This window comes from Gadus chalcogrammus, chromosome 20 (assembly GCF_026213295.1).
Source record: "Gadus chalcogrammus isolate NIFS_2021 chromosome 20, NIFS_Gcha_1.0, whole genome shotgun sequence".
NCBI lineage: Eukaryota > Metazoa > Chordata > Actinopteri > Gadiformes > Gadidae > Gadus > Gadus chalcogrammus.
The window spans coordinates 23,204,736-23,232,651 of NC_079431.1; the positions used below are offsets into that span (position 1 = coordinate 23,204,736).

The 27,916-nt window shown below is 44.2% G+C and overlaps 1 protein-coding gene across 1 annotated transcript in view; it reads right to left on the bottom strand.

Annotated features, from left to right (window-relative positions):
* Positions 1 to 10,946, bottom strand: part of pde1a (phosphodiesterase 1A, calmodulin-dependent) — a 49,962-nt gene extending 39,016 nt beyond the window's left edge. The window contains exons 1-2 of the mRNA XM_056579310.1: positions 10,893 to 10,946; positions 2,708 to 2,734 (exon numbers count right to left, since the gene is read on the bottom strand). Of these exons, the coding sequence (XP_056435285.1) occupies positions 2,708 to 2,734; positions 10,893 to 10,915 (50 nt within the window). The 5' untranslated portion in view covers positions 10,916 to 10,946. The remainder of the gene's footprint in view (positions 1 to 2,707; positions 2,735 to 10,892) is intronic.
* Positions 10,947 to 27,916: the final 16,970 nt, after the last annotated feature.

Below are 27,916 nucleotides of genomic sequence, written 5' to 3' on the forward strand. Positions count from 1 at the left end.
GACATCATACTGGAGTCTCAGAGAGGCCTCAGCCTGATATCATAGTGGAGTCTCAGAGAGGCCTCGCCCTGACATCATACTGGAGCAGGGATGGAAATTAACTCCCGCCACACACCATTTACGGGTGGATTTGTATGGTGGCGGGTGAATTGTGTCACAATACTTTCCAGTCAGGTCCGATCAAATTAGCATATTTAATACGTTTGTCATACAGCGCTGCACAGTCCCACAACTTACTGTCAACATCCGGCCCCCTTCTTCTTCTACGCCTCTTTTGCTGAACTGCGACTGTCTACATCCGGAATAATATACCGGTTACCATAGATGCCGGTATCAACATTCAGTATAGTATGCTAGGCAAATTATTGACAGATAAAGAAAGAACTACTAGAGAAAGCAATGTTGGGTTTCCTCGACGGAGGAAAGAGAACAGCTGAGGAGAGTGTAGGCCAGGTACAGGTGGCGGATGATAGTACGCCTGTCATCACCAAAAATAAGCGTTGTTTTAATGACAGATGGCGAACATCGGACAGTGGGCAACACTGTGACTGGCTGGTGTTTGACGGAACGAGCCAGACAATGTTCTGTGCTCTCTGTCGTAAACATGCTTCGGATGGCCACAGGTCCAATAGTTTTGAGAGTGGGACACAAAACCCAAAATTGTAAGCCGCGAAGGACCACGAGTCCTCAAAAAGTCACCTTCACGTTTTGAAAATGAGTGACTGTCAACAGGGTTTTTTTTGGAGAGAGTTCCGATATATATATATAGATATAGTTTAATGTATTCTGACGTTTTTCAATGTGTCTTGCACTTATTGAGTCATTGTTTCTTGTTCTTGTTTCTTCATGGTCTGTTTTCAAATGTTTAATTTCGAATGCATAGGTAGAGTATGAGTCTTCCTATACCGAGAGGATACATATGTTGCATTATAGGGGCAGATTTCATTATACATGGTACTGGTGGAGTTTGAGCGTGTCACCAGCTATAGGTTCCTAGGTGTCCACATCTCAGAGGACCTCTCTTGGACCCTCAACACCTCTAAGCTGATCAAGAAGGCTCACCAGCGTCTCTTCTTCTTGAGGAAATTAAAAAAGGCCCATCTGTCTCCTCAGATCCTGGTGAACTTCTACCGCTGCATCATTGAGAGCATCCTTACCAACTGTGTCGCAGTATGGTATGGCAACTGCTCTGTCTCTGACCGGAAAGCCCTGCAGAGGGTGGTGAAAACTGTGCAACGCATCATCTACAGGTCTACAGGTCTCTCCGGACCCGGACTAGCAGATTTAGGGGAAGCTTTTTCCCTGCGGCTGTCACCCTTCTAAACTCTACCCCCCCCCCCCTCCCCCTCAGTGTCTGCCCCCCCCCCTAGTTGACTGAACAATTATCCCTCTACTTGAATTTACATATCCCCTGTATCAACACCCATAGTACTCTATTTTATTATACTATATTTATGTTTATTTATATTTATATTTATATCCATGCTAGTTGACTGAACAATTATCCCTCTACTTGAATTTATATTACTATATTTATATTTATTTATATTTATATTTACTGCACTTATTGTACCTCTATGCTGCTCTGATATTGTATAATTCATGTACAAACTGCATTTTACTGCTCCTTTGCACTTCCAGTTGGTCACAAAACCTAATTTCGTTGTACTCTGCACAATGACAATGAAGTGAATCCAATCCATTCCAATCCAATACTGGTTGAATAGAAAAAATTAAAAGGCCAGTGCACTGAAAAAAGAAGAAGTTCCTATTGACTTATGATGGTGTATCCATGCATGTGGTTTTATTGTTAATATATCAATTTGTTTTTTATTGAAAATACCAGATGAATTATCCCCAAACTTGTCATCGTAACCCCTTTTGAAATAAACATGACTTAACATGCCAGATACCTGTGTATTGTTTATCAAATGCGGCAAGAGTGTAACATTTTCAATTAAGTTCCTTGATAGCACCTAATTACAGTAAAAATCACTTCTGATGGAAAAAATGATGTGTATGAAAAACACTTTCCTTATCTATTGTTACTATTATATTGTTTAAAATGTACGCATATAAAAAAATATATAGCGTATAAAAAGTGGCTGGTAAAAAAGATGAGTGGCTGGTCGATTTTTAAATCTACCTGCCACAGTGGCTGGTGGGCAAAGTTAATTTCCATCTCTGTACTGGAGTCTAAGAGAGGCCTCATCCGGACATCATGCTGGAGTCTCAGAAAGGCCTCACCCTGACATCATGCTGGAGTCTCAGAAAGGCCTCAGCCTGACATCATACTGGAGTTTCAGAGAGGCCTCACCCTGACATCATACTGGAGTCTCAGAGAGGCCTCACCCTGGCATCATACTGGAGTCTCAGAGAGACTGCTGCCCGGGCAGAGCTCCGACCACACAACCTTCTCGGTTTCTCTTTCTCTAGTCATAGTGTTTAATGATGTAGTCATAGTGTGTAATGATGTAGTGTTTAATGATCTAGTGTTGAATGATGTAGTCATAGTATTTAATGATGTAGTCATATTGTGTAGTGATGTAATGTTTAATGATCTAGTGTTTAATGATCTAGTGTTTAATGATGTAGTCATAGTGTGTGTGTGTGTGTGTGTGTGTGTGTGTGTGTGTGTGTGTGTGTGTGTGTGTGTGTGTGTGTGTGTGTGTGTGTGTGTGTGTGTGCGTGCGTGCGTGTGTCTTACCTCTGGGACGTGCTTTTGAACTTGTGCCTGTTAACAGAAATAGAGGTAATTAGAAACACTGTTCAGATATCTCTCCCCCTCTACCCTCTCATTTGATTAATTATTTGTAGCATGCAGGGGCGTAGGAACGTGTTTAACATTGGAGGGGACACATATCGGAAACCTGACAGATCCATTGATGGTTCGAAGAGAAATATGTCATAAATGAACTACACTGCAAAACATTCACAAATGTATTTTATTCTTCTAAAAATATACATTTGTAAAGGAAAACACATTTTGAATGGCAGTATTGAACTGATACATATCAAATCAATTATTTAATTGCAGGCCTTATCATACAGTTTTGTAGACTGATAAATAACATGTGAAAAATATTGATCTAAATACGAATTGAATTCGTATTTTCTGAATACCTTTTCTTTTCTTAGTTGTATCTTATGCCTCAATGAACACACAGGCAAAGGTTAAGGTTAAAGGGAAAAACAGCATCAAGAATTTTAACATATACACCAACGGTTCTATGAACATCCTTTCTGTACCGACAGCGATATATTGATGCACTTCTTATGACAAATGTCGCTTTGGATAAAAGCGGCTGCTAAATGCCCTAAATGTAAACGTAAATGTAACTTGTTTTTAATCTCGAGTATGTGATATTATTCGAACATTTCCACTAACTGATTGGTGTGTGAAGGCAAACGAAAACGACATTAGAATGGATGTAATGAACTGATAAATATAAATTGAACTGATACAAATAAAAGCTAGATAGCACTGTTATCCAACAGTGTCAAACGTGCCGTGACACACAAAAGGTTGAAAAACAATGGCCTAGGCAAAAGAGCCAAAATGTTTTCTTCTCCTGTCATTTGCAGCCACGAAATGCTTGCAAATTGACTTCTTGTCAGTAAGTCAAGTCTATCCTGATGGACATGACAGACAGCAACATGGTTGAGTCTGTTTTGAGACATTGTGGACCGGAGCCAGGTTTTGAGCCTGCGGAGGACACTAAAACTTCTCTGCTCTTCTGCTGCTGTCTTTTAATTTTAACAGCTCTAACCTGTTGCGTTAGCTGCAGACACCCGCATCCCAAACAGTCTGAGCCGTTGAGGGGATGCGGCAGCTTATGGCTGTCTTGCGAGACAGCCGTATTCACGCGAGATCACGAGATCACGCGATTAGAGTTGCAGGCTGGCAGCGATCAGCAGCGGTGACAGCGGCGCAGCCGTACCGCGGCGCTTACGTCCCCGATGGAAAGCAGGCATAGCCTTCTAGGCAGCGATTCGAAAGCGTTTCCAGCCTGAAGTCCTTATAACTCCCAACCGCCCCCAACCCTGCGCGCTGCCATACATGGGGCAGGTGACAAGACGCTGTGTTGCGCTTTCAAAATAAAAGCAAGTGAGTAAAGTATTTAAAAAAAAAAAGATATTTTGCGGTATAATTTTTGGGGGGGACAAATGCGCCCGTCTCGAAAATTGGAGGGGACACGTCCCCTCCGTCCCCCCCGGTTCCAACGCCCTTGGTAGCATGACAACAACATGTTTGCATTGCCAAAGCCTCACATACAGGGCCAGCAGGGTCTTATCAGGGGGAGGGGCAACACAGAGGGGATGGCTGGGATTATGTTTATCATTTAAAAACAAGGATTTAAATACATTTAAATACAACATTCCCGCTCTCTCTCCCCAGTATATCTCTCTGTCTCTATTCCCCATCTCTCTCCTCTCTCCCTGGTTGTCTCTGCCTGCAACCTCTCTCTCTCTCTCCCCCCTCTATCTCTCCTCACTCTCTCTCCTCCCCCTCTCTTCCCTCTGTCTCCTCTCTTTATTTCCCTCCATCTTTCTTTCACTCCCTCTTCTTTCTACCTCTGTCTCTCTCTCCCTCTCTCTCTCTCTCTCCCCTTCTCTCTCCTTCTCCCCCTCTCTTTCTGCGGCATAATGCCTTGTCGTTGTCATAGAAACACAAGGAGGAACTTTGAGCGGACTCCACCAACACAGTGTGAACACACACACACACACACACACACACACACACACACACACACACACACACACACACACACACACACACACAATGTGTTTATGTACCTATCTATAAATGTCTTCATTGCTCTGAATTACTGTGTGCATTAATGAATCTGTGTGTGTGTCTCTGTGTTTGTTTGTATGAGAGTGTCTGTGTGTATTTTTGTGTGTTAATGAGTTTGCTTCTGTATTCAGTGTTTTTGTGTGTGTGTAACATTGTGTATGCATTAGTGTGTCTTTGATGTACTACAGTTTGTAAGCAGAGAAGCGAGCAATATGAGTTTAAAGCTCTGGTTCTGTTGTCATGGTTACCGACGGGTCACTATCTCACCACTCAGTCTGTCAATCACAGCATCTATTCCTACACTGTATATCTCACCTATACCTATATCATCAATACCTATACTCTATTTACCTATATCTCACCTATAGCTATATCTTATCTGTACCTATATCTCATTTATATCTCATCTATACCTATATCTCACCTATAGGCCTACACCTATACCTCATCTATACCTATATCTCATCTCAATATCTCAACTACATCTGTTACTCTTTTCTATATCTCATCAGCTATATATGTGACTCCATCTCAGCTCTATCCCACCTATATCTACAAGGATCAACCTCCCCTCCAGATTTGCTGATATTTTCTATTATTAACTATTCTATTAGTTATTATTTAAAGTTGGAAATGGTCTCTACGATACATTATCTCTATGAAGACACTGACTATAAGGGATCTAGGTAAATGGTTCAGACCCAGCAGTAGAGGAAATGTTCCTTGTGGGCGAGGTTCTGAGGAGGAGGGAGATCTGTTTTTTTTCTTCTTAATTTGGACTGGAGCTATCTTAAAAATAAACGTGCATATTGTAGGCCTATCTTGAGTTATCTATATGTTCTCAAATAACAGCTGTCGGTAACGCTTTATATTAAGGTCCTTGTAATAAGCCTTTATTAATAGGGGGATTATTTGTTTATCAACACGGCGGATGCGCGTGCAGAATGGTGGCAAAAATAAAATCTGTTTGACCGGTTGCCATGGTTATCTCTGTTGGGGCTTTCACACCAAAAATAACCAAGAGCCAGTTCCGGGCTGGTGCTACACTGGAAAAAGGGTTTTAAGCCGTACTTCATCTGATTATTATTTTGTAATTCAATTCAAATAAACATTTTTTGTTTTATTTTTAAAATAACTTTTTTTTATTTCAAAATACTGTGAAATATAGATATTTTTAATTAGGAGCTCAATTAAGAAATATCCATTTTGACAAATGTAAAATTTTAAGGTTGTGTATGAACTGATTAATAATTTTGTCATTCAATCCAAATAAAAAAAAATTGTTTTCTTCCTAAAACACTGTTATATTTGATTAGGAGCTCAATTTAGAAATATTTGTTCAGGCAAATGTACAATTTCAAGGTTACGTACAAGCCTGCGCATGCGCATTAAATACAAAGACGCTTACGACTACTGGACCAAACCGCAGTGTTGCCAACTTAGCGATTTTGTCGCTATATTTAGCTACTTTTCAGACCCCTTTGGCGACTTTTTTTCAAAACAGCGACAAGCGACAAATCTAGCTTATTTTTCAGCTGCTATTGGTGACTTTTGGCGACTTTTTGAGGTGAAAGCACTAGCCTTGACCAGAGTGACGATGACTCACTGGTTCTGTGAGCTAGGACAGTCTGTCTGTGTCTGGAGGGAGGTCTGGAGTAGGTCTAACTCTGCCATTTAGATTGTTAATATATATTGTATATTCTGTGGCGGCAGTAGCTCAGGTGGTAGAGCGGGTTGGCTGGTAACCTGAAGGTTGTTGGTTCGATCCTCGGCTTCACCAAGCAGAGTATCGAGGTGTCTTTGACACTGCTGGAACAGAGATTTCCAACTCTCCAGCAGAAGCGCCCCAAGGCCATGAAGCGGCGAGCGCTGAGCGGGAAAAAATGATGATGTATACAAAAAAATGTTCATGTTTAATTGAGAAACAATTGTTTGATTAAATTGTAATCTTTTTGATTGGATAAAACAAATTATTTCTGATAGATATTTCTTAAATGAGAAACAATTGTTTGAGTGAATCAATATTTTTTTGTTTAGGATTTAACATACTATTTAAATGTATTAACTTCATTCAAAGAATAAATTTATACTTTTTCACTAAATGATATTGTGATAAACACAAATATATATTAATTTGGTCTTAAAGTTAACAATGCATTTTATTTGTCCCTCTCCTGTCCACAGGGCCTGCTGGAGCAGCTAAGACACCTGACAGTGCATGTCAACGCAGGAAAATTAGGCCATTGGTGTGGGGAAGAGCCTCAAGCCCTCTGCTAGAGGCCGTCCCCTGCAGGCTAGTCAAGGTGTGCTATAGTCAAATCTACCTCAGTTCTACGTTAAGTAACCACTGTTTGTATTTATTCCTGTTTTTGAAAGTACGATATATATTTTTTTTCAATTGTATACTGTCAGTTCTAGGTTGTTTTGTTAATGTTAGGTTTTTAGTTGTTTTTTTTCCAACCAAGTAATTTGATTGGACAAGAGGCATTCCATGAGTGCCGATATAGAGTATAACAGCACTGGGACATATAACTATACATGTATCCCTCCGCTTTACAGGTGTTCTAGTAACCGTTAATGCTATTAACTGGCTAGTGTGTTTATGTTATGAACTGTTGCTTGGCAACAGTTCAGTACCAGTCCAGTTGCGGATCTATTTGTCTTGGCGGAGCCAAATAAATCATTAAATAAACAAACAAATCATAATCTTTTGTTGCTTATTACAGTTAACAAATAAATGGTGCATGTAGAACTTGTAGTTGTATAAAAGCAATATCACACTCAAGGTCATGCTATTGTACTGAATATCAGCATGGCTGTAGGCCTCGTAATCCTTGTCCCAGTCCCAGTGTCGATCCTAGTCCCAGTCCCAGCACCAGTCCCGTGAAACCAGAATGTTTTAAATATATATTTTGTGAGTGCACTAGTCCAGTGTGTATTTAATGTATTTAAATTGCTTGTCTGATCTATACTGAGTAGTGTCTGTTCTATACTGAGTAGTGTCTGTTCTATACTGTGTAGTGTCTGTTCTATACTGAGTACAGTCTGTTCTATACTGAGTACTATCTGTTCTATACTGAGTTTTACTGCACTGGAAAAAGCCTTCTGTTGAACCAAGTAAAAAAAACATGGGTAATGGTTCACATCTATATTACATAACTTGAGCCAATGACAAATATATAGCTTGCCTCAAACAATATTTCCTATGTTCATAAAAACAAAATAATACAACTTGGCACCAAGTATAATTCTATTCTTTGAATGAAGTTAATACATTTAAAGCGTATGTTAAATCCTAAACAAAAAAATATTGATTCACTCCAACAATTGGTTCTCATTTAAGAAATATCTATCAGAAATAATTTGGTTTATCCAATCAAAAAGATTACAATTTAATCAAACAATTGTTTCTCATTATTGTATGCATCATCATCATCATTTTTTCCCGCTCGGCTCTCGCCGCTTCATGGCCTTGATGCGCTTCTGTCTGGATTCGACATCACATCGCGACATCAGTCAGGGTTAGGTGCTTTGCCGAAGACACCTCGATACACTGCTTGGTGAAGCCGGGGATTGAACCAACAACCTTCAGAATACCAGCCAACCCGCTCTACCACCTGAGCTACTGCCGCCAGTGAGTCATTGTCACTCTGGTCAAGACTAGTGCTTTCACCTCAAAAAGTCGCCAAAAGTCACCAATAGCAGCTGAAAAAGAAGCTCGATTTGTCGCTTGTCGCTGTTTTGAAAAAAAGTCGCCAAAGGGGTCTGAAAAGTAGCTAAATATAGCGACAAAATCGCTAAGTTGGCAACACTGCGGTTTGGTCCAGTAGTCGTAAGCGTCTTTGTATTTAATGCGCATGCGCAGGCTTGTACGTAACCTTGACATTTTACATTTGTCAAAATAGATATTTCTTAATTGAACTCCTAACTAAAAATATCTATATTTCACAGTATTTTGAAATAAAAAAAAGTTATTTTAAAAATAAAACAAAAAATGTTTATTTGAATTGAATTACAAAATAATAATCAGATGAAGTGCGGCATAAATCCCTTTTTCCAGTGTGCTTTTACTGTGTTTAAAGAAGTTGAGAGATGTAAACGTAATGGACCATACATTTATCTAATCTTAGTATTTTACACTATAGAATATAAAGAAAATATATACTGAGAACACATTGCTTGTGGAAGTAGTCTGAAGTCCGGGAGCCTTCTGGGTTATGGAGCTCCGCCTGGGAGTGGCTAACACTGATAGCTCCATCTGAGAATACAAACGTCAACGTTGAAGCGCCAACATTTTTTTTTGTTTCACTTATCGTTTTATAGGGTAAATACTCAGAGATACTGGTATGGACGTTGTGTCAATACACTGGAAAAAGCCTTCTGTTGAACCAATTAAAAAAAACATGGGTAATGGTTCACATCTACATTACATAACTTGAGCCAATGACAAATATATAGCTTGCCTCAAACAATATTTCCTATGTTCATAAAAACAAAATAATACAACTTGGCACCAAGTATAATTATATTCTTTGAATGAAGTTAATACATTTAAATCGTATGTTAAATCCTAAACAAAAAAATATTGATTCACTCCAACAATTGATTCTCATTTAAGAAATATCTATCAGAAATAATTTGGTTTATCCAATCAAAAAGATTACAATTTAATCAAACAAATGTTTCTCATTATTGTATACATCATCATCATCAGCATTTTTTCCCGCTCGGCTCTCGCCACTTCATGGCCTTGAGGCGCTTCTGTCTGGATTCGACATCACATCGCGACATCAGTCAGGGTTAGGTGCTTTGCCAAAGACACCTCGATACACTGCTTGGTGAAGCCGGGGATCGAACCAACAACCTTCAGATTACCAGCCAACCCGCTCTACCTCAGCTCTACCTCAGACCTCCCTCCAGACACAGACAGACTGTCCTAGCTCACAGAACCAGTGAGTCATCGTCACTCTGGTCAAGGCTAGTGCTTTCACCTCAAAAAGTCGCCAAAAGTCACCAATAGCAGCTGAAAAATAAGCTAGATTTGTCGCTTGTCGCTGTTTTGAAAAAAAGTCGCCAAAGGGGTCTGAAAAGTAGCTAAATATAGCGACAAAATCGCTAAGTTGGCAACACTGCGGTTTAGTCCAGTAGTCGTAAGCGTCTATGTATTTAATGCGCATGCGCAGGCTTGTACGTAACCTTGAAATTGTACATTTGTCTGAACAAATATTTCTAAATTGAGCTCCTAATCAAGTATAACAGTGTTTTAGGAAGAAAACAAAAAAAATTATTTGGATTGAATGACAAAATTATTAATCAGTTGAATACACAACCTTAAAATTTTACATTTGTCAAAATGGATATTTCTTAATTGAGCTCCTAATTAAAAATATCTATATTTCACAGTAATTTGAAATAAAAATTTTTTTAAAAATAAAACAAAAAATGTTTATTTGAATTGAATTACAAAATAATAATCAGATGAAGTACGGCTTAAAACCCTTTTTCCAGTGTAATGACTCTGCAGTGGGCTTATGCACCGTGTGATACTGTTGTTACAGGATACCGTGAAACCTGTCCCCCACGCTGATAATACTTCCTACGCCCCAATACACATTATTTAGCAAAGTGGAGAAACAACAAGCATGATTATACTGAAACCACATGTGTTGTGTCTTGTTATGTTTCTGACAGACAACTCCCTTCCTCTTGACCACATCCACAAATGGATAAAACATTTGTTACGCATGTTATGTTTGCATTAGAAACATCAGTCGTTAAATCCACATGGGGTCTGTTCTATATACTCATACTGTTTTGTACTCATCTATCTTTCATGTTGTATCATGTTTTATTCTATATATTTAGATCCACATGTTGACCATATATAGGCTCTATACATACTATTCTATATGTTACACTAGTGTTATATTGATGTGATATTAAAGCGATGTATAGACTCACGTTCCCTTCAATCGGATCCACATGTTGCCTGTTCAAAATGTTATATTGATGTTATAAATCTATAGACTCACATTCTCTTCACATGCCTGTTCTAAATGTTATATTATTGTTATATATAAATCTATAGACTCACATTCCCTTCAGGTGGATCCACATGCTGTCCGGCTGGTTTTGTCGTGACGCGCTGGGCTCCTCTTCGTCCATCCTGAAGAAGAGGAGGATGTCTGTGAGCTGTTTGCTCTGCTCTTGACTCAGCTACTAGACTCCTCCCACTACCCGTCCTTATGTCTTATTGGTTCATAACGCCCTCCCCCGATCTCCTTTGGAGAGAGTTTACTGAGTTCCACAGCTGGACATTTAAATAGCTAGAATGCTAAACATGTTAAAAAGCTCCAATGCACTGATTGAATCCATTACTATGGTAACAAGAGAGCAAACAGGGAAGGATGAAGAGCTGAGCAGTGGAATGCGGTTACCGTGGTAACTCCACAATGAAAACCATCAGTGGTGGAATTTTCCGAATAGACAGATGCTCACTCCCCTTCTCTCACTCTCTCTCTCTCTGCCTTTCCTCCTCTCCCTCTTTCTTGCTACATCTTACTCTCCCTGTTTCTCTCACTCCTCTTCTTTCACTCTTTTCTGTGTGTGTGTGCGTTTGTGCATGCATGCGCGAGCGCGCGCCTGCGTGTGTGTGTGTGTGTCTAAGAATGTGCGTGGTCATTAGCCTATTAATGCATAATTACTATGATGTCACTAGTCTTTATGACAGGAAAGGGTTGATGTGTAATGGTGCGGGCAGCGCAATGTCTGGTGGTGCGGGCAGCGCAATGTCTGGTGGTGCAGCAGGCTGTCTGGTGGTGCAGCAGGCTGTCTGGTGGTGCAGCAGGCTGTCTGGTGGTGCAGCAGGCTGTCTGGTGGTGCAGCAGGGTGTATGGTGGTGCAGCAGGCTGATGCATGCAGCGTAGTGTAATCTAGTGCTTGCAGCAGAGGGGGTGCATATAGCAAGGTGGTGGTTGCAAGGTGGTGCACAGAGTATGGTACATTGTGTTGCAATATGGTAGATGGAGAGGAGAGCTGAATTCACAACACAGGCAGTGGAGTGTCCTTTGATTTGTCACCATGGAAACACGTTGTTCTGCATAAAAGCAGTTGCCGATTTTACACTGAATTAGACTTTAGAATTAGTCAGGTGGAGGTACAGGTTGACCAGCCAGTAGGAAGACCGACAGACAGACAGTCTGACAGATACTGTGTGTCTTAACCTGGCCTGTTATTGTCTCCCCTCACTTATCTGTCTGGGTCTGATGAGTGTCTTACCTCAGTTCACTAGCTCCATTGTGATTGGTATTTCCTCTGAAACATCCCCGCCGCAAACCATTCCTCTTACTGTACCGATGGGCCAGCTGATGGGATGCTTTGATTTGTGGCACAGAATCACCTAAGCCAGCAGAAGAAATGGACGGTCAGTATGATTGTAGACGGGTTGTTGTTTGGCATGGCTAGGATCACTGATCCATGTCGGGCCTGACCCCACTTTGGATGGTTAGGGGTTATCTTACGGTCTGTAAACATGCTCCAGGTGTTCTGTAGCCAACCTCTAGCTTAGCTATGGCACAGAATGTGCCAAATATCAGTGTTACATTATGGAGCAGACACCCTTTCTACTCTGAGTGTTTAAAAGGATGTAGGGGCAGATGTTACAAAGATCTGAGGGTACCACCTAACGTACCACCTAAAGGTAGATTGTTAAATATCAAGTAATGCATTTTTAACTGCACATCCCGTTTAAAATGCTCTTTCAGCACTGGGCCCGTTTAATTTACCTTTGGTTTAACGTTGTTTGTGTGGTTCTAACTTGTTCCTTGGGGCTAGAAGAGGAACAGCCTCACCACTAAACCAGTAGTTCAACTGTTCAGCCTCACCCAAATGTGTCATTAATCATTAGGTCATGACCCAAGAGTAAAAACAATATTTTCCAATATTGCAGTTATCAACCATACCTTCATGAAATGTTAAAAATAGAAAAAAGCTGTTGAACCATGCATTAACATAGAAATATAAGTAAATTCATGGGCTTCATTCTTAAGATGAAGGTTTTGTATATGCTCTAGGACCCAGTTAAAATGCCATCGTGACCCCCCGGTGGTCAATCCCAGCACTACCCTGATCCCATCTCACTGTTGACCTGAAAGGCAGGGTTCCCACAGTGAGGGAGGGTGGGGGCTCAAGCTTGGACCTTCTGGAGGGTTTTATCTAATTGATGTTGCACATTAAATTGTGAATACATTAAGACCATGTGAGGGTTTTAAAACACACAGTCTATAAAATACAGAAGAATAGAGAGTTGTACTGCAACCATCGGTATGAAATGATTATTATTTTATGGACTGAAATCAGCTCTCACACCAGATAGGCTTCACAGTCTTGGCAGTTGGATCTCTCAGCAGGGATAGTCCCTCTAGTGGTCTAACCCCTTCATTACATCCTCTGGTGGGGTCTACTCTTTTATGATGAATGTTCACAATACTGCTTACCAGGGCCGTCGATAAGGGGTGAAAGGTGATGACGATTCAGGGGGCCCACAGCCCAGGGGGGGCCCACAAAAAAAAAAAAAAAAAAAATTATTCTAAATTATTATTCTATCACCAGCCCATAGTACTTCCATAGTACACCCCCCCCCCCCCCCCCCCCCCCCCCCCCGTCAACAATTGCTTTCCCCGGTCAACAATGTGCTCCTTCCACCCCCCCCCCCCCCCCCTCCCCCCGTCAACAATTCAGCGCAGGGGGGCCCATCAGTAAATCTTGTCTAGGGGCCCAGGAATTGTAGCAACGGCCCTGCTGCTTACTATAAACATAATTGTTCTGATAGTATACTCCACGACAGAGCAATAGGGAATGACATGGATAGTGCTGACAAGTATAGTGTTCACCACTCAAGCCTCTTAACTGACCAATCTACATGTGTATATGTAGCAGGGTTAATGCTTCCCACTTGCCATTGCCAGCGAGATCCTTGCGCTGGCTGTGGTAGTGGGAGCCTTGGTTGGAGTGCTAGAGCTCCCCCTAGCAGAATGCGGGGGTTGTATTGTACGTTGCTGCCTCCTCTCCTCAGTCTACGTATACCCCGGCTGGGAGAGGTAGGTAGTCAGAGCAGTTAAATATGAATCCACACTTTGGCGATGTATTACGGGAGTCTAAATGTACATAATACTGTATTAATACTTGGTTGCTTGTACATATATATTGTGTTCCTTGGAATCTGTAATTACATTTAAATGGACTTTAGGCTTAGGATCGCTAGCTTGGCTACCATGTGCTTTGGTCGTAGCTACTTAGCTAGCGTGGACTTCGCCAAGGATGTGTATTTCAGCTTGTCTTTCTCTCATGTTAGGCTGCCATTGTGAGGGTTCTCAAAGAGCATTTCCCATGTTAAATATTCCACCAGGTATGTCACCAAACGCCCATTCAAATATTAATTTGTTTAATGTGATATTTATTTCCATGTAAATGGCTAGTCTACGTATACCCCGGCTGGGAGAGGCTGCCATTGTGAGGGTTCTCAAAGAGCATTTCCCATGTTAAATATTCCACCAGAATAAACGGCTGGCTGCCAATGGTTCCATCGTGGTCTCAATCACAACGCAACGAGAGAGTACGCAACCGCTACAAATGGTGCCGTGACCCGTTCTTCTCTGCCTGTCTGCTGCGTCATTGAGGATCGCCATTCAACACGTGGCACGTGAGCACCGACGACGTGGCCGTGCAGTGAGTCGCCCGTGCTGCTTCTAGTAGACAGGTTCAGTAATAAAAATAAAGAGGAATAGTTCGAACCAAGGGATATGGTTACTGCCGACCATCTTGTAAAGATATATGTGTTTTAATTTTTTTGTGTTTTATTTTATTTTTCTTTCTCCTCGTGCACATAATGCAAATTGTTTTCTTTTTTTTTTGCTTTTGAGTTGAACGTGACATTTGAACACTGACGTGTCATTAGTTGTGTATGTGTTTTTATTTCTTTACTATTGTCACTGCATAACGTACATTTTGGGTTTTGGGAAATTGTGACTCATTAAAGATGGATGAGCTGAACTTATCTGCTTTAGGCAGGGGTCAGACATTTATGTTTAGCCCATCACTCCAGAAAGGAGGTTTTCGGGGGAGGCCCCTGACATCCACCCCTCAACAGGCCAAAGTGAATGGTGCTGAGGGTGGTGACGTTTCTTCTAGTGCTGATCAGTTAGCTGGTCCATCTGCATTTTCTGGGGATAGGGATGTGGACCATGTCCCTGTGCATGTATTAACTGACTTAGTTAAGCAGATAGGGACTAGTATTGGGGAGAACATTGCCTCTTGTCTTAGGTCCGCCCCAACTGGTGATGTTACTTTGGCCCCTTCGACCATTGCTGATCTCTCTAAGATGAGCCTGACTGTTAGCCAGCATAGTGGTGAACCGCATCCCTTCAGGGGGGACAAGACTGACAAACTTTCGGTTTCTGAGTGGGAAGACTGTGTTAAAGTGTATCTGACTAAGAGGGATGTTCAGTTATGTGATCAGGCGGAAGAAGTAATGGGCAGGCTACAGGGTAGAGCACGTGATGTTGTGAGAGTGGGGGTGCGTAGCAAGCCTAGTTTGGTCTTACGGTTAGGTCCTCAGCCCATTTTCGACATACTCAAGCAACACTTTAGTGAGTCTGTGACTTCTTTCATGCCTCTTGCTGACTTCTATGACACAAAGCCCTTAGAGAATGAAAGTGCTGTTGACTATTGGATCCGGCTTAACAAGGCACTCGACACAGCTACGGATGGGCTGAAAAGGCAAGGCAAAACTATTGATGACTCCTCTAGGGAAGTGACTGTCATGTTCATCACTCACTGTCCCGATCGAGAACTGTCTCTGGTCTTCAGCTGTAGGCCACTGGAGGAGTGGACTGCCATGGATGTGCAGGTACGGCTTGATGAGCACCATCACAAAAAACGTCTTCAGCAGCGCCATTCAGCTGCACGTCCAACAGACCACCTGCAATATTCTCAGGCTGTTGATGCTGTGCATAGTCACGTGCAGACTGCAGTGACTCCTGCTGCCCAACCTGCCATGACCGGCGGGCCGGCGTCAGGTGAGAGTCACGTTCTTGGGCATATTGTCACTCTGCTGGAGCGTTTGTTACAACGGGAGTCTCCTCAGCGTTACGGGCAGCCTAGACAGAGACGTGTCGGTCGCACCCGGGCTCGGGGGCCATGCGCTATTTGTGGCTGCGACGACCATGACACTGCTTCCCACTGTCGGAACGAACGTCTATGCTTCCGCTGCCATGCTGCTGGGCATCAAGCTGCCACTTGCTCAGCCCCACCTGCTCCTGGTTCACCCACGCAGCAGGGAAACTAGCTGACCCGCACGAGGAGGGGTCTAGTGAAGGGTCAGCTGGCGCATCCCCATATGACGATGATATTCAGTCCGTTTTTTCACATGCTTGTGCAACGACGGACAGTGATTCAACTTTAATTTTTCAGAACACGCAGCGACTGACTGCGAAAGACAATCTTTTCTACACTAGTGTGATGATTCATGATGCTGTGGAGGTGCGTGCCATGTTGGACAGTGGTTCAATGGCCTGTTCTATGAGCTCACGCTTACTTCCAAAGCTGCAGGACGCAGGTGTTATTTCCCCTCACTCTGTTGCCCCGACATCAGTTGTGCTGATTGGCTGTGGAGGGTTGAGGACATGTCCTGTAGGTGTTTGCGAGCTGCAGATGAAAGTCCATGACTGCCAGATCTCCGTGCCCACACTCGTTGTGGATGGTCAGAGTGATGACCTGATTCTGGGCAGCAACGTTATAAAACACCTCATTCGAATGGCTAAACACCCTGGGAGTTTCGGGGAGACAGCATCTCTTTCACCTCAGGCGTCTGGTAAGGAGGACGGTCTTCTGCAGCTGTTCGTCACTGTGGAGAAATGGAGAGGCAGTGAAATCCCAGAAAAAGTGGGCACAGTCAAGCTGAAGCATGCCGTGACTTTAGAGCCTATGCGAGAACACTTAGTGTGGGGGCGCTTGCCTGGTCATGTGTGCCTCTCTGCTGGAAGCACACTGGTAGTGGAACCAAGTCAGTCACGAACAGTGCCACGGACCGTCATGGTAGGGCGACTGGTGACGCCACTATGGGGCGATGGTTGGGTCCCAGTGAGAATTATCAACCCCTCCAATAAACCTGTGACTCTAAGACGGAACTGCAAGATTGCTGACGCGTCCCCCTGTGTGGCACTTGAGGACTTTGACAATGACTATTTGTACAGGACTGACGAGACTGACAGTGTTGAATGTAATGTAGCCAAGACTACTGACCTGACTGACACGGGTAGCGAGAAGAGCTTGACAGTTGACTCTGAGCGCTCTATGCCCAGGCCTTGTAGGTCAGCCCTTCACGACTTGGGTCTGCAGGACATTGACATTGACTCATCTGATTTGTCTCCATTCTGGAAAGCAAAGCTGGTTGATCTGCCGACAAAGTATGTGTCCATCTTCTCTCGCCACAGCATGGACTGCGGTACAGCCAAAGGGTTTGTCCACCGAATCCGCCTGAGTGACAGCAAACCCTTCAGGCTGCCGTATCGTCGGCTGGCTCCATCTCACTATGACAAGCTCCGAACGGCTTTGAATGAGATGGAGGAGCGAGAGATCATAAGGAAATCTGCGAGTGAGTATGCATCGCCGCTTGTCCTAGTTTGGAAAAAGAATGGAGACTTGCGTCTCTGCACGGATTTTCGCTGGCTGAATGCGCGTACCGTAAAGGATGCCCACCCTCTGCCTCATCAGGCCGACGCTTTGGCAGCTCTGGGGGGGAATACATTTTTCTCGACCATGGACTTGACCTCGGGATACTACAATGTGGAAGTACACGAGGAGGATAAGAAGTTTACTGCGTTCACCTCCCCATTTGGGCTTTATGAGTACAACAGACTCCCGCAGGGTCTGTGTTACAGCCCGGCAACATTCATGAGGATGATGATGGCTATCTTTGGTGACCAAAACTTCTTAAGCCTCCTCTGCTATTTGGATGACATTTTGGTTTTTGCTCCTAACGAACAGCTAGCTTTGCAAAGACTAGAAATGGTTTTTGAGAGATTGAAGGTGCACAATCTAAAGTTAGCCCCCAAAAAGTGCCACCTCCTGCGGCCATCTGTGAGGTTTTTGGGGCACATCATTGACAAACATGGCATTGCCACAGACCCTGAGAAGGTCAAGGCCATTGTAAATCTCAGCGAGAAAGACTTGATGGATGAGTCCGGCATTGTCCCATCTCCCACCAAGATAAGATCATTCCTTGGTATGGTTGGGTTCTACCAGCAATTCTTTGAGGGCTACTCGAAGATCAGCAAGCCCCTCTTTGCACTTACCTATGGAGTCAAGAGGCCACGTTACAGTAAGGGGAAAAGGAAAACCCCTGTAACAAGGAAACTTACCTCTACTGACTGGACAGTGGAATGCGGAGAGGCTTTCAAGAGGCTAAAACTAGCGTTGCTAGATAATGCTGCTCTGGCTCACCCAGACTTCAGCAAGCCCTTTTTGCTCTCAGTGGACGCCTCCTCCAATGGTCTGGGTGCGGTGTTATCTCAACTGACTGAGGGGGATAATGTAGCACGTCCGATTGCATTCGCCAGCAAATCTCTCAACTATGCCCAGTCTCGCTACCCAGCACATAGGTTGGAGTTTCTGGCGCTCAAATGGGCTGTCTGTGACAAATTCAGCCACTGGCTGAGAGGCCACAAGTTTACGGCATGGACGGACAATAATTCGTTGACCTACATTCTGAGTAAGTCCAGACTCGATGCTTGTGAACAGAGATGGGTGGCTAAGCTCGCCCCGTTCGACTTTGAAATAAGATACATCCCCGGTCCTAAGAATGTTGTGGCGGACGCCCTCAGCCGGGAGCCTTTTGTGCAGCCCAGTATGCTTCATCGTCTCACCAGGGTCCCGTATGATGCACTCATGGAGGAGGCGAACGCCTTGAACCTTGACCGTGTGCAGGATGCGTTCCGTCAATCCTGCAATCCGCGAGTCATGCCATCTCTCAGCAGTGCTGTGGCAGTGTCCTTGGGCCCTTCCGTTTCCAATCAGGCCGTCTCTGCTGTCTTGGAGCGGTCATTGGGCCAGGAGCATGTGCCTCCCCAAGCCTTTCTCCTTCCTCAGCTTGTGCAATCCATCCAACCACGTGAGCATTCCGACATCCGTCCCTTGCCCAAAGAGACGTTGATGGCTTCACAACGTGCAGACCCTTGCTTGAGTCGGGTGCTTCACTTTGTGGAGAGGCAGAGACGTCCATCAAGGCGTGAGCGTGGGCATGAGCCAGCTGACACTTTGAGGCTCCTCAGGCATTGGGAGAAACTTTCCATCAAACAAGGCGTCCTCTATCGTGTTTCGAAGGATGTTGTCACACAGCGGAAGACGTACCAGTATGTTGTGCCCTTGGTACTGAGGGAAGAGGTCCTCAGAGGTGTGCATGATGAAGCTGGTCATCAAGGCCAAAGACGAACGCTCTACCTCTCTAGACAGAGATTCTACTGGCAAGGCATGGAGAGAGACGTGAAGGAATACGTGCGGTGTTGTCGCCGCTGTGTATTTAGCAAGTCTCCAGAGCCGGAGGGCAGGGCGCCACTCGAGAGCATAGTGACATCTAGGCCTCTCGAGTTGGTTTGCATTGACTTTTGGTCGGCTGAAGATTCTTCTAACAAGTCACTTGATGTGCTTGTTGTTACCGACCATTTTACCAAACTGGCTCAGGCATACCTCTGTCCAAACCAGTCAGCAAAAGCTGTTGCAAATCAACTTTGGAACAACTTCTTCTGTGTATACGGCTTTCCTGAGCGCATACATTCGGACCAGGGGGCCAACTTCGAAAGCAGTCTTATAGCCGAGATGCTCATTGCTGCTGGTGTCCAGAAATCGCGCACCACCCCGTACCACCCCATGGGCAATGGAGCTGTTGAGAGATTCAATCGCACCCTTGGTGGAATGATAAGAGCCTTGCCGCCCAAGGCCAAGCACAGGTGGCCGCAGCATCTGAAATCTCTCACCTTCGCCTATAATGCTACAGTGCACGAGACCACAGGGTTTGCTCCATTTCAGCTGATGTTTGGGCGGACACCCAGGCTGCCAGTCGACCTGTTGTTTGGGTCTGTCCTTCAGGATGATCAGCTGGTGGATTATGACGCCTATGTGCAGGGTCTCAGGCATGATCTGGCAGAGGCCATAAAAATCGCTCAGACCACCTCTACTAAACAGCAGCAGAGACAAGCTGCCTTATACAACAGGAAGTTCAGGGGCGCGGCTGTGGAAGTTGGAGACAGGGTTCTTTTAGCCAACAAAGGAGAGCGTGGGAAGAGAAAGTTGGCTGATCGCTGGGACAGTCACCTGCACACTGTTGTGGAGAAACACGAAAACACACACACATTCAGGATCAAGAACTGTACAACGGATCGAAAGAAGTTGGTCCATAGAAATTTGATAATGCCTGTCAATTTCTTGCCTATCCCACCTGGGTCCGAGAATGACGGTTCCTGTGTGAGTGACTTTGCTACAGATGATTCCTTTCCGGATGGTGATGTGGGTTCTACCGTCCTGCCTGATTGTGATTCAGAGGACAGGACTGTTTCTTGGATCTCACGACTCCCAGACTCTAATGGAGATCCGCTGGATGTCTTGTTGGCTGACAGACCTGTTCGGACTGTCTCTTGTGACGCACCTCTTGACCTGGAGGAGAATGTTGACCCTCCGGCCCAGACTACCTCCTGTGACTTACCTGGGGATGCAGACGATTGGACAGTTCCACCTGACTTGACGGCTGACGTTGACTGTCCTTCGGACCAGACTGACTTGCGACTTGACCCTGTGTCAGCACCTGTTTTGCGGTCTTCTGTTGAAGGTTCACTGACTGTAGATAGGGTACAGCATCCTCAGCCCGATACTGCTGGCAGTGATATAATGCTAGGTGTGAGATCTAGATGTGGGAGGATTATTAGACCTGTTGTCAGGCTCATCCAAAATATGCACCAGAGAGTTTTGGCTGGGTTCTAAGGTTTATGGATTTTGATTTTTCTGATTTTATTTATTTTATTTTATTTATTTATTTTTGTGTATATTAAAATGCCGTTTTTTTTTTTTTTTTTTTGTTTTTTTTTGTTGTTTTTCCTTTCTTCCTCAGAAGGGATAAAGCTCTGAATGGTGCAGGGACCTGTGTGACATAGAATGTTGTGGGTCCAGGTGGTCGTCGACTGTACTGTGTAAATTATGTGGTATCAGGTAGCCTAACATGTAAACGGGCATGTTTTCCTATGGGTGTTGGGAGGCTTTGCAGCCTTCCTCATTCTAATTCTTCAGGGATGGTCACTGACTGGAATGCTTGATACCTGTAGTATGAACAGTACTGAATTTTTGTTTTGTTATTCACTGTGTATTTGTATGTTGTTTACTGTGCCTGATTTGGTTTGTTTCAGGGGTTCTCACAGCACTTGTATGGTTGTTCTTTGGATGGGCAAGTGGAAATCAGTAGAGGGGAATGTAGCAGGGTTAATGCTTCCCACTTGCCATTGCCAGCGAGATCCTTGCGCTGGCTGTGGTAGTGGGAGCCTTGGTTGGAGTGCTAGAGCTCCCCCTAGCGGAATGCGGGGGTTGTATTGTACGTTGCTGCCTCCTCTCCTCAGTCTACGTATACCCCGGCTGGGAGAGGTAGGTAGTCAGAGCAGTTAAATATGAATCCACACTTTGGCGATGTATTACGGGAGTCTAAATGTACATAATACTGTATTAATACTTGGTTGCTTGTATATATATATTGTGTTCCTTGGAATCTGTAATTACATTTAAATGGACTTTAGGCTTAGGATCGCTAGCTTGGCTACCATGTGCTTTGGTCGTAGCTACTTAGCTAGCGTGGACTTCGCCAAGAATGTGTATTTCAGCTTGTCTTTCTCTCATGTTAGGCTGCCATTGTGAGGGTTCTCAAAGAGCATTTCCCATGTTAAATATTCCACCAGGTATGTCACCAAACGCCCATTCAAATATTAATTTGTTTAATGTGATATTTATTTCCATGTAAATGGCTAGTCTACGTATACCCCTGGGAGAGGCTGCCATTGTGAGGGTTCTCAAAGAGCATTTCCCATGTTAAATATTCCACCAGAATAAACGGCTGGCTGCCAATGGTTCCATCGTGGTCTCAATCACAACACAACGAGAGAGTACGCAACCGCTACATATATATATATATATATATATATATATATATATATATTAGTGGTGGGCCGTTATCGGCGTTAACGGCTGCGTTATCGGCGTTAACGGCTGCGTTAACGCAAAACTTTTATCGGGCGATAAAAAAAATATCGCTGTTAATCTATTTTCAAACACTTCCTTGTTCGGACCCATCACGTGACCGAACTAACCAATCAGAAGCTAGAATTTAGACTGAGGTAAACGTGAGGGAATCGGCAGATTCAACAGAATATCCTGACTGTGTTTAATATTTAAACATGTAAATATCTAAGTAAAAATTGAGTGACATAAATATGTAAATGATTAACTGACTAAACATTGTAAGTACATTTCTAGCAAATTAACTCCAATATAAATTATATTAATTCATTCTACAACTTTCAAATATTTAACTTCTGAACCTTACATTATTATGGATTATTACACGGCTCTTCTCAATGCTGTAGACTGCTCCATTCACTTGCATGGGCCTTCCCAACGTTCAGCTGTCAATTATTTTTGTTTATGCTCCGTTCACTTGCATGGGCACTTCACAACTTCCGGCGGTGAATTATATTTGATAATTCACCGTTGCCAAGTATAATTGACAGCTGTCAAGGTAAACAAAAGGATTTTTTTGCAGTTTGCCATTTTAATCTAGATTAATTCCAAAATTAATCTAGATTAAAAAAAAAATCTATGCCCACCACTAATATATATATATATACACACTTATATGTAATATGTGCCAAACACTACAAATGTAGAAAAGATAGATTAGAGTAGGCGGAAGCTATCCAAGTACGCAGGGCTGGTCAGTGTCCGTCAGCAGGCTGGTTGGAGAGCAAGGGGTCTCCCGGTGGAGGTTGGATGTAGGGGTTTTTGCAGTTTCCTGAACAGAGCCTTCAGCAGTTTGGGCATCAAGGGAGAGAGGAGGAGAGCCATCCGCAGTACCAACGATGCAGCAGAGAGGGCCTCAAGATGGCTGTGGCTCAAAACAGGAGAGCCATGGAGTCATGGTAGCTAGCTGGTCATCTGGACACAAGCTGGGGTCAGATCAGCCCCGGCTGGGTCATCTGGACAAGGGCGTATTATGTTGAAAGACCCGAAACGTCTGATGATTCCAGGCTGATGATGTGTCCAGACTAGGCAACAGTAGATGTATTTACACAGAGACCCTATAGCATGGCTGCCCAATTTGGGGCCCGCAGGCCAAGTTTGACTGATTATATTTGGCCAGTGCCTTGCCCACTGTATAATATATAACAATAAAAAGAAAATATATATTTATTTTTTTTGCCTTTGTCTCACTCTTATCTACATGAAATTCTAAGTGTCACTTAGTCAGCTGGAGCCTGATATTGAGAAAATTGAAAAAACCAAGGACAGGCTTCATGTCTCCAACTAACCCTACGACTCCAATGTTTCACCTTGGAGTATGTTCTGCTCTGTACAATTAATGGGGGCATGTTTTGTCCCATATCACTTTATTTATTGCACTAGTAAGTACAGTAGTGATTTCTACAAACCTTCTCAGGATGTTGTCCAATTCTACTACTATTACTGATTTAAAACTGATGATCAAACCAGTGAAGAATGCATTCCCATTGGGGAATGTTTTGTCCCATATTACTTTGCCTATTGCACTTAATGTCTGTGTATTTGAAGGTATAGGCCAAAGGCCTAGTTATGATCACCGTCTGCTTCAAATATTTCATAGTTCTTCAATTATTTTTCTAATTGAAAAAAGCCAGATTGGTGTTCTGTCAATCTTTTTACATAAATCTAAAGCACAATAAAACAGTGTCATTAATTTTTCAAAATTACTTTGTGATAGTGTTTATTTTGCACATGCATTAAATATATTCCCATAATTAATTTAATGTACCCCAAAATTAACATTGTGGCCCACGACCCTCAGATTAAAATGTTGCCCTCCACTGGGAAGAATTTGGGCACCCCTGCCCTATAGGCAGTAGACTAAGACCCTAGCCACTAGATTAAGACCCTATAACCACTAGAATAAGACCCTAGCCACTAGGTTAAGACCCTATAGCCACTATTCAAAGACCCTATAGCCACAAGACTAAGACCCAATCCGTGACATAATTCACACATTCATACTAACAGGCCACATATGTCCTTGGCGATTAGAGAAGCTTCTTTCTGATGCTACGTTTTATTATCCATCCGTCTCGTAGGACGTTGCCTAGCGACACGCACTAACACGCCCATTTTCCTCGGACGGCGAACTCGCCATCTCGGTTGAGCTCAGTGGTTACCGAGCAAAATTCCGAGACAGAATTCAAGATGGCTGCGCCCAGTGTGACTTGAAGCTTGAACTGTTTTCATTGTGCTTGGGCCGCTTTGGTGGTTAAAATGGCAATTTCAATCACTCGTATTACTGCAATACCTTACTGCGTCCTGTTATTTTAAGAACATAAGCTGCCCCCACATAGTCTCTAGGAAGCAGATTCAAACACACAAGCTGTATCACCCTCACATAACCACTAGGAAGCAGGACCAAACATATAAGCCGTAAATACTGTACATAGCCACAAGGGGAGCAGGAGCTCACTGAAGGCTGCAATAGCTGCTCCATCCACAGAAGGCAGCACCTTCACGGCCTGATTCCACCGGACGCGTTACGGCAACGTTACGGCAGCGGCACGTCTTGGCCGCGGTCACCGAAGCAGATAGGTTCCACTCTAATCAATGAGACTATTTCCACCGGGCGCGGCTGCGGAGCGTCTCAGCAGCGTCCCAGGAGCGGCGTGCCGCGCCGCAGCGCTATCATTCCGTAGCATTCCTATTTTTGCCGCGAGCCGCTGCTGAACCGCGTCAATTTCAACAGAGCAGATCGAGCAGGCCAGGAAGTGAAAAAGTAAAAGCCAAAGAGCATCCGGTCCATTTTCAAAATAAAGCACAATACTCAGCTCATGTAGCCTATCACAACGTCATTTATGTACTAAATCATCCTTTTTATAAGGGCAATAGCCGGAAGGACAAAGCGTGGTATTTAATTGCAGTAGTTTTGGGAGTGGAAGGTGAGTACATTTGGTTTAGGATTATCGCGGGATCTCGTGATCTCGCGTGAATACGGCTGCCGCTGCGCTGCCATAACGCGCCCGGTGGAAATGCAAGCAGGGCAAAGTCGTGGCCAAGACGTGCCGCAACCGTAACGTCGCCGTAACGCGTCCGGTGGAATCCCCGGGTCAGGAGGAACGCAGCGTCTCACGGCCTGATTCCACCGGACGCGTTACGGCAACGTTACGGCAGCGGCACGTCTTGGCCGCGGTCACCGCAGCAGATAGGTTCCACTCTAATCAATGAGACGATTTCCACCGGGCGCGGCTGCGGAACGTCTCAGCAGCGTCCCAGGAGCGGCGTGCCGCGCCGCAGCGCTATCATTCCGTAGCATTCCTATTTTTGCCGCGAGCCGCTGCTGAACCGCGTCAATTTCAACAGAGCAGATCGATCAGGGCAGGAAGTGAAAAAGTAAAAGCCATAGAGCATTCCGCTCAATTTTCAAAATAAAACACAATAAATAAAACACCAACATTATTACGTCATGACCGATGGCACCAGGTCAGCAGTCAATCAATCAAAGGGTCTCAAATCATCCTTTTTATAAGAACAATGTCAGAAAGGACAAAGCCTGGCATTTAATTGCAGTAGTTTTGGGAGTGGAAGGTGAGTACATTAGGTTTAGGATTATCGCGGGATCTCGTGATCTCGCGGGAATACGGCTGGCTCGCAAGGCAGCGTTGCGCTGCCGTAACGCGCCCGGTGGAAATGCAAGCAGGGCAAAGTCGCGGCCAAGACGTGCCGCAGCCGTAACGTTGCCGTAACGCGTCCGGTGGAATCCCCGGGTTAGATAGGTGAGGAAGCCGAGGCTAATACCTCACACCGGCCACGCCCACTTCACATAAGCCACGCTGACTTGACCCTATCAATCTCGACAGAGAGGTTGGAGGTCAGAAACTTTCGGTAGCTCAGACTTGCGGGTTAGAGTTTTGATCAGCTGGGAGTCGCTCAGCACGTGTTCGATACAATTCCCCTCCTTTTGCTCTGTAGTTACCATACCGAAATACTTTGACAAATAAAGTGAGTTAAAAGCGATCCAGATTGGACTACTTTCTTCGAAGAACTCAGCAGTCCGTATCTCTGCCTGTGGCCTACCTATTTTGGACCGCCTGGTACTCTGCCAATGCTACCGCGACAACAGCTTTCCGGGTGGCGTTGTTGGGCAAAATAACCTGCTGAGCACATATAAATATAGCTAACTCCCACCCTAGCTTGAGGAGCACAACACATGGCAGTCACGATACAATATAGTCAGCTTTTAACACATAACACATACTGGATAACATAGTCAGGTGAAGGCCAGAACCAAGGCCCCATTTCTCCTCCAAGCAAATGTAAACACTCAGACAATGCACCGTTTCATCCTCAGAACGGGAGGGCCACAAACAGGAGATTCTGTGAGGCTCTCCCCCATCAGGAAGAACACAAGAAGATACACCTGCATACACTAGGGCCTGGGAAGCAAGGTCAAGCAAAGACACACAGAACCATACACATCTTAAACGCACACACCTCATCGAGAGGAAGAGACAGCATAAAACTGTATCACACAGGTACTCTGCCCCCCTTCTTCTGAAGCAGACCTTCCACGGAGGCGAAGCTCTGGACGAACCATCAGCGCTGATTAGGGACTTAGACATATTCGATCTCTCACGCTTTATGACTCTGTATAACCGTTGCCACTTTACTTAATAAATCCAAGGTCCTCGTGCCGACAGACTTTATTACCTCTCCGTCTCATTTCATCTGGTCCAGTAACTAGACAGACCGTTTTTCCCAACAATTTGGTGACCCTCGACGTGATTTTTTCTGAATTGAACACGCAACTGGGAAACGAGAGACGGAGAGCGGCACGACCTCGGGACCCCGGAGCACCGGACCGGTTCCTGCAGTCTCACCTCGGGCCCAACAAAAGGTAGGCAGAACCTGTTGATAAAATCCAAACTCTGCATAGTTATATAGGAATCACATTAGGAGGTGAGACTGTGAGAGCGGTTCGCTACAGGATATCTCGTGGGGACGAATAGGACTGCATCTCAGTATTTCCCCATAAATCCGATTGACCCTGAACGCGTGACACATCGAATATCGGCTCGTTGCATGGTGAAAGAATACCCTCGAGACCCTAGGGCCTATAAGAATCGGTCATAGTGATACAAGACTACCGATGGCCAAGTAATGAATGTGTATTAAATAATTCTATGTGGTAATAAATGCCTGGGCCGCGGGTGGAACCCAGAGGGAATGAGAAGAAAGAGAAGGGCCTATAAGAATCGGTCATAGTGATACAAGACTACCGATGGCCTAGTAATAAATGCCTGGGCCGCGGGTGGAACCCAGAGGAAAAGAGAAGAAACTAGGCTCGTTGCATGGTGAATGAAATACCCTCGAGACCCTAGGGCCTATAAGAATCGGTCATAGTGATACAAGACTACCGATGGCCAAGTAATGAATGTGTATTAAATAATTCTATGTGGTAAGAAGGTTAGAGTCCCTTTGCAGAGGAAACCGTATGCCTGGGGCACGAGTGACACACAGAGAGACAGTGTGTGTATGCGTGAGAGAGGCTGTGTGTGTGTGTGTGTAAGAGGCCCAGAGAGGTTGAGACGGAGAGACTGTGTGTGTGTGTGTGTGTGAGAGGCCCAGAGAGAGAGAAAGAAAGAGAACAAGCGTATTTGTGGGCCGGCTAAATATAGAAATAAATCAATTAATGATAACCCGGCTATGTGTGCAACGCTTGCTTGCTTTGTTATGCTCAACGCTATTTTGCCGTATCTGATGATTGTGGGTGCGGGACACAGAATGAGAAGTCTGTTGATATGTGTC